The following is a 7994-nucleotide window of genomic DNA, read 5'->3' as shown; positions in this document are numbered from 1 at the left end:
GCCGCCTGCTCGGGTCTCCCGGGGAACCGCAGCCTCAAGGCCAGACCGTCCAGTAAGAGCCACGCCCCCACTGGGAGCCTCGCCGGGAGGCACCGGAAGAGGAAGTCGACGCTCCTTCCCGGAACCCCCCGGGCATCCGGTCCCGCCCCCCTCGCCTCCTCTCATTGGTCGTCACCCGTTGCTTCCTGACGCCAGGGGCGTGACGTCACGTCCGGGTCGCCTCCGGGTATCCCGTGATTCAGCGCGGCGGACTCGCCGCCTTCGTTTGAATTTGAAAACAAGGAACGCGCCTCCGGCCCGGGCAGCAGCGAGACCTCGGCTTCCTGGGCCGAACAAGGCCGAGGTAGGTGACTGAGAGCACGGGGAGCCTCGGGGGCAGCGAGGGGGCTTGGATGAAGGAATGAAGCGGTTGTAGGCGCTAACTGTGTGTCCAGCGGTTGGATAAACGGAGGAGCATTTACTGAGATCCTCGGTACCGAGGGCGCGTGAGAGGGCGTGAGAGCGACGCCTTCCCTGTGGGGGGGATGGGGTCCGCCTGGCGGGGGCGAGGCCCCGGGGAGGGGGGCGGGTCCCGGGGCGCATTTTACCTCCGTTGCAGCGAGCTGAGACCAAGCGAACCCCTTCTTTTCAAGAATAGCCCTCGTCCCCGGCACCAAGTGTACATCACTTCGTTTATGCTTCCCCTTTCTGGCTTCTGGAGGCTGCGGATAGAGCTTGGCCCTGGAGTCAGGAGGACCTGGGTTCAAATTCGGCCTAAGACACTTAATAATTACCTAGCTGTGTGGCCTTGGGCAAGCCACTTCACGCCATTGCCTTGCAAAAAAATAAATTAATAATAATAACAACAACAACAATAATGATTACCTAGCTGTGTGGCCTTGGGCAAGCCACTTCACCCCATTGCCTTACAAAAACTAAAAAAAAAGAATGGGAGCTTCTGGGGGCAGCATTCCCCCCCCCCCCCCCTTAACATACTACCAGGCAAATAATAAGCCCTTCATGGATCCTAGTTGATGGACTGTTGAAACAGAAGGTGCTGGGCTTCTCCAGTTGCTCAGGAATAGAGAGACAAGGAACACCTAAATTCAAAAGCAGCCTCAGATGCTTATTAGCAGTATGTGTGTCTCTTAGCCTCAGATTCCTCATCTGGAAAAGGAGGATAATAAATGCATTTACCTCCCAGGGTGGTTGTGAGAATAAAAATGAGGTTATTTGTTAAACATTTTGCAGACTGTCAAGTCATTCCTTTCCCCCTTCCTCTCTCTTTGGTTCAATGAATAGGAACTGTTGGCAGTATTTAACTTTTTCATTTTTTTTTCCAAGTGTAGCTGTAATCATAATTGGCTCAAATTCATGCTTTAGTGGATTCTATTCCTCAAGGATCTTTGATTTTCATTTTGTAAACAATTGTGCTGCACAAATCTTCTTGTTTTGCTCTCAGTAACTGTTAGCATAAGGAGGATACTGTTTGTGCATGTGGTTAAATTTAAGGTATGCATAAAAAGAAAATTTTATTATGAAGTCATGATTTCATATACAATTCTCTTTTTCTATCCTTATGGCAGGAATATTCTTTTTCTTTTTTTTTTTTTGCAAGGCAATGGGATTAAGTGGCTTGCCCAAGGTCACAAAACTAGATAATTATTAAATGTCTGAGGTCAGATTTGAACTTAGGTACTCCTTACTCCAGGGCGGTGCTCTATCCACTGCACCACCCAGCCACCCCTGTGGCAGGAATTCTTAACCTTTTTGTGTGATGACACTTGGCAGTTTGGTGAAAATTTAAAGACTCCTGAGAATCATGCTTTAAAATGAATAAAATAAAATGCATTATAAAGGAAATGAATTACACTGAAAACATGCTTGTAAAAATATTTTAAAAAGCAAATTCATTGTCCTTAAGAACTGACAGCACAGAGAATTATAGTCATGTCATGTTTGTTAATGTGTTTATCTAGTTAATATTTGTTTTTTAGTTTTAAAAAGTTGCTATGGTAGCATTATCCTTATAGACCAACTTAATATTATAAAACTCCAAATTTGGCTAAACTGCTTCTGGGAAACAGTCTAATTCTTGAAGCCTTTCCAGCTTTTTAAAAAATTTTATTTATTTAAGGCAGTGGGATTAAGTGACTTGCCCAAGGTCATGCAGCTAGGCAATTATTAAGTGTCTGAGGTTGGATTTGAACTCAGGTCCTCCTGACTCTAGGGCCGGTGCTTTATTCACTGTACTACCTTTCCAGCTTTTTTTTAAAGCTTGCCTTTAAGAAATGAGAATTACCACTACACCTTGAAGCATGAAAGTTGATCAAACATATTTTGGAAGATCTTTTAAGTTGTAAATTTGCAAGAAAAATCCTAAGTTATAAGAAAAACCCTTGGGAGGTTAAGAAACATTTATGAAGGTTATATTTATAATACAATGAATGAAATGCAGAAACCAGCCTATTCTTGGAAAATATAGGAATGAGAAAATAGATTCCCCCCATGAGAATTACATCCAATTAGAAAAATAGTAGCTTCCTGCAACTAGCAGAACAGGAGTAGTTTGCCTTTTGGGTAGCAGAGATTTATTTAATTTAAATTCCAAATCAAATTATTAGCAAAAAAAAATCATTGCTGATCATTGGTCACTATTTAGGAATATTCCTTCCCTCCTCAACCCTCTCTTAGGGAAAAAAATTGACCAGGACATATATGTACTAGTACAAGATTCTGTTCACAGAAGCAAAAATCACTGTTCCTCTCCTGTAGTTTATATTGGGAAAGAAAGAAAACCAAGACAAATGTAAACTTATGTAAGGGAAAAAGTTCCCATAATGCCTTATGATATTTTTTTCTACTGATAAATTGCCAAACGAATGACATAGAGAAGTGGTGAATTATGTTAAACCTTGATGATCATCTGTGTAACCAAGGTATATGTGTTTCTGAGGCATAAACATAGCTTTTTAAATTTTTTTTCAGGTTTTTGCAAGGCCGTGGGGTTAAGTGACTTGCCTAAGGCCACACAACTAGGTCATTATTAAGTGTTTGAGGGCAGATTTGAACTCAGGTACTCCTGACTCCAGGGCTGGTGCGCTATCTACTGCGCCACCTAGCCGCCCCACAAATATAGCTTTTTAAAGGTAGTGATTCATTTTTTTAACTACACCAAGACGTACTTCTTTGGTTATTTTACTTAATAAAGTTAGTTGAAACTGTGTGGGATAAAAATCCACTTAAAAAATATAGAGACACCTCTGAGCAAAAAAGAAAGCTTATTTTGGCTTTTCTCTAGAAAAGGTAGTGAAGATCAAGGAGCTACCCTGAGGTGACAGTCAAGCAAGATTATATGGCCTAGAGGGATTCCTCCTTCCCTAGCCCCCTCTTTTCCAACCTGATTGGTTAAGGTTTTCAGAGTTACTATCTTTTTTTTTTTTTTAAGGATTTTGCAAGGCAAATGGGGTTAAGTGGCTTGCCCAAGACCACACAGCTAGGTAATTAGCAAATGTCTGAGGTCAGATTCGAATTCAGGTACTCCTGACTAAAGGACCAGTGTTCTATCCACTGCCACCTAGCCTCCCCCAGAGTTACAATCTTTATGTGAAAAATCTACCCAGTAACAAAGAGAAGAATAAAATGCTTTCATAGAACATTACCTCACCATCCAGATGGTGAGAGTATCTGAAGATTTCTAATGACCTTCTGTTATCTATCTAAATGAATTAATGTCTGAGTATGCAAGGTCTTCTTAGTATTTATCATCAAATAAGAGAAGGCAGTCTACTATTCTCCCAGTCTATCATCAAATAGGTGGCTAGCTAAGAATGCAAGGTCTCTTCTCTAGTATTCCACTATTTCCCTCCCTAACAGAATCAGGAGGGTGTCTGACTGGGAATGCAAGGCCTCTCTCCCTCTTTCTTCCAAGAATAGTCTAAGAGTAATCTGTCTTTGTTAACCCTGAGAGGACTTCACTAGGAATATTAACTCTTAAGAGGGAATATTCCACTCAAAACAATTCATTACTATGGACTTTTCTGCCTAGTTACTTTGTAAGATCTGTTAAATAATGGAATTTTTGTAAAAGCAGCAGGATAAAAGGTATTCTTTTAACTCCCTTGTCTTCCTTTTTGATCATTTATCAAATGAAGCCAGTTCCAAGCAAATCTCCTAAAATGAACTTGTTACGCATCTTTGTATATAAAAAAGCAGAAAATAATATGTACTTATGTTTTAATTGGACAAGAATACATATATGGGGAGGCAAAGCCAGAGAGGTATCATTATAGAATGATCCAAGTGCTCTGGGAGGAAGTTGACACAGCTTCTCTAGTGGGCCCTAGCAGCTGATTTTCTGGAGAAGAATTGGTCTTAGAGTGAAATTAAGTATGTTGGCTGGTGCTAGGCCTTGGGGATCAGTGTCTTTATTTCATAAAGACATTCTATGTGGAATGCATTGGACCAGTAGAAATAATTTTTTTACATAAGCAGAACTTAATTATTATGCTCAAGCATTTATTTATTTACTTATTTTTGGCAAGGCAAGAGGGTTAAGTGGCTTGCCCAAGGCCACACAGCTAGGTAATTATTAAGTGTCTGAGGCCAGATTTGTACTCAGGTCCTCCTACTCCAAGGCCGGTGCTCTATTCTGTACTACCTAGCTGTCCCTATTTTTACTATTTTTGATGGGAAATAAGAATATTAAATATTTTATGTGAATGGATGGTGGATAAGGTTGAATGGGTATCAACCCCAAGAGTTGGCCTGAATCTTTTTCTTAAAAAAGTACCCAATACCTGTATTAATTTGCTATTTTGGATTGCCATATGAGGATAAGTCTTTCGTTTTGGAGTAGTTCATTGCTTTGAAACAAAAATTAATTAGACATTTTTTATGTGATATTTTTGAAAGTTTTAGGATAATTATGATTCTATATCAGGAAATGAGGTTAAATTTCTTTTTAATGAGATCCTTGAGTATCAAGAGCTGAGCCTGCAGTACAAGGAGGACAGCAATACAGCAATATGAATGAAAGTGAAATGCAAAGCTATTCATTGAAGGAAAGAACAGCAGGCTTAAACTCCCAACAGTGTGTAATTGGGGAACATGCATACTATAGGAAATTAGGGTATTGTGGTTTCCATAGGGATTGAGAGTTGTTTGGGGTCTCCCTGGAGATTGAGTTGTTTGGAGTTTCTTTGAAACTTAGGATTCATTTTCTTAGGAAATAATACTCAACTGAACTCACCTGGGCGAGAGTGAAACCTAGTCCTGGATCCAACATTCCAGCCTTTTGTTTTACTATTTTGGGATTAGGGTTTATTAGGGGGAAAGCAACTGCATTTACACACTGGTCAAGGGAAAGTACCTTGTCAGCAAAAACCATGAGAGATTCATTAGCATCTCTGGACAGTGAGGGGACACAGTGTTACTAACCACACATTGATGCTTGGAGGGTTTCTATCCACTATTTCTAACAACATAACATGAGGGTTTTTCTAGCTGAATAGGGGTAGTGATATCAGATACAGTAAGGGGTAAAGAGTGGGTCCGAAGTAGCATTATGAATTTGACCACTTGAGACATTCACTGTCTTGTGTATGAAGGATGTAAGCATCTGGAAGTAGGACCCAAGAGGAGTGCCAGAAAGACCATGATTAGTGACGTTAATATGGGAACGAGTTGAAAGAGTATGCTGGTGTTAGCTCCTATGACAGTCTTTTTCCCTCTAATATCTTACTCCCTCACTACCATCCCCAGTTGTGATTTCTCTGTCCCTCATGAAATTATTTTGTGTTTGCTTATATGTATCTCCAGTAGGATGTAAGCTCCTTAAGGACAGGAACTAATTAGTTTTGCTCTCTTGCATTTGGCATCATATTTTGCACATAGCAGTGATTAATGAATGCTTATTTGAATTGTAAGTGCCACCTGGTAGGTCGTCCTGGTTTGAATTCTTGGAGCTGACATTGACTTCCTTTTCTTCATCTTTCACACATCCTTTCACTTGCTAAGTCCTGCTGACCCTTAGTTCCTCCCATTTGGGCTATTGTGATATTGTTCTTGATCTATCTCCCTTCAGTTCCTTCCTTTTCTCAGTTCATCTTCACATAGATGCCAAAATTATTTTCCTGTCATAGGTCCAGTCATGTCATTCACATGCTCAAAAACCCTTAGTGGCTCCCGATTTGCTCACAGGATAAAAAGTAAATTCAGCCCAGCATTGAAGACCTTTTATAACCTGACTTTGCATTCTCCTTTATCAAATCTCCATTCCATCCAAGTTTAAAAGTTTCTTGAACTTGATATGTTACTATGTTCTGCTTTTGGTTTTTTTGTGGGTCCTTTCTCTGTAACCTCTCCTCCCCTCACCCCACCCCCTTAGAATGTGCTCTTTGGATTTCTTTTCATAGATAGTCCTATAGAGATCATGAAACCTGAGACCTGTCCTAAATCCACTCTACACAGCCCCTACTCCCACTAGCTAGTCTCTCTTTCCTAAGATTTTCCTGCAGCATTTGTCAGGATCTTCTGTTTGGATTTTTTTTTTTTTTGCAAGGCAAATGGGGTTAAGTGGCTTGTCCAAGGCCACACAGCTAGCTAATTATTGAGTGTCTGAGACCGAATTTGAACCCAGGTACTCCTGACTCCAGGGCCGGTGCTTTGTCCACTGGACCACCTAGCCTCCCCTTCTGTTGGGATTTGTGTATATCTTGCTCTTCTGGAAAAATGAAGTTTCTTAAGGACAGAGAATTAGTTATCTTTTTTTCAGTCCAGTAACTAACATGGTACCTTTGCACTTAGCAGGTGCTGTCAAAATGTTGAATTGTTTTTTCTTTTTATTTTAAAATTCTTAATGGGGAATGAACAGGGGAGAAGTATATGGGAGAATTTGATTTCAAGTGTGGGTTAAATTACCAAAAAATTCTCTTTAATGTAGTTGGGTTTATTATTGCAGAATGGAGTCTATTTCAGATGGAGCAGCGATACAGAGACCATCCTACCTTGTTAGTGCTGAACTAGTTGAAAGACCCACAGGAATAGATGTTGATGATATTAAACTTGACTTGTCCCATGAATTTTCCTTGGTTGCTTCTAGTTCTGAGGTAAGTCTGAGAGAATGATGATTAATATGCTGATTCAGAAGGAGAGTTTTGTTTATTAATGCATAAGCCATTTTGTTGATACAAGATAACTGTATACTATACCTAAAGAGCTGGTTATGAAACTATTCTGTTTATATTTCTGCTTAAGTGATATTAAAAAGATTCCCTCATTCAAATTCATTCTATATTTGTTTCTCCAATATTCTGAACTTCCTTGGAGGAATTTGAAGAGAGACTTAAAGATTAATGATATATAGTATTCAACATAGCTTTCTTGGAAACAGCTTTGTTTTGGCTTCCTGGGCTATCTGTCACGTTTGATAGGATTTCCAATGTTTTTTGTTAAAATTCTTTTATATGCCTGGGGAAATTTTACTACTTGACAGTACAGTCCCTTAGCTCGCGAGGTCATGCAAATACCTCCTTAACTTTCCATTCTTGCTTCAATTCCAGTTGAATGAAGAGAGACCTGTGGTATCAATTAGAAAATATGTCGTGATCCTGAACTGGTGATTTTGGATTCTTCATTTTTTTTCTTTTCTTCATCTTAGAAGAATCCAGGATCTCTAGACAATGGACTAGTGATAGCTCTTCTTTTTAAAGTATAGTTGCATCGCTGATTTCTCTCTCTGGTGACAGAGTAATAGAGACATGATAAAAAATTCTTTGAGTTGTAAATTTAAAAAGTTTAAGACTTGATGGTAAAAGTATCCTTAAATTTCTCAGAAATAAAAGTGACAAAACGCATGAAGCTTACATACTCTTTACCTATTATGGTGGACCCCCCCCCACCCCAAACCTGGATATGTACTCCTTTCTTTATCTGGATCTTTAGGCATCACAGCTCCAACTTGGGAAAGTTCCCCTTATTTTTTATAGTCGGACAACAAAGGATTTCTTGAAATC

The 7994-nt window shown here is 39.9% G+C and overlaps 1 protein-coding gene across 2 annotated transcripts in view; it reads left to right on the top strand.

Moving 5' to 3' along the window:
• The first annotated feature begins 225 nt into the window (after positions 1-225).
• Positions 226-7994, top strand: part of KIF20B (kinesin family member 20B) — a 99730-nt gene continuing 91961 nt past the window's right edge. For both annotated transcript variants that reach the window (XM_074233397.1, XM_074233398.1), the window contains exons 1-2: positions 226-343; positions 6941-7088. In XM_074233397.1, coding sequence (XP_074089498.1) covers positions 6942-7088 — 147 coding nt within the window. In that variant the 5' untranslated portion in view covers positions 226-343; position 6941. The remainder of the gene's footprint in view (positions 344-6940; positions 7089-7994) is intronic.

The sequence above is a fragment of the Macrotis lagotis genome, chromosome 4 (assembly GCF_037893015.1).
Source record: "Macrotis lagotis isolate mMagLag1 chromosome 4, bilby.v1.9.chrom.fasta, whole genome shotgun sequence".
NCBI classification, from domain to species: Eukaryota; Metazoa; Chordata; class Mammalia; order Peramelemorphia; family Peramelidae; genus Macrotis; species Macrotis lagotis.
The sequence above is the reverse complement of the archived record's forward strand: the minus strand, read 5'-3'. Positions and strand labels throughout refer to the sequence as shown.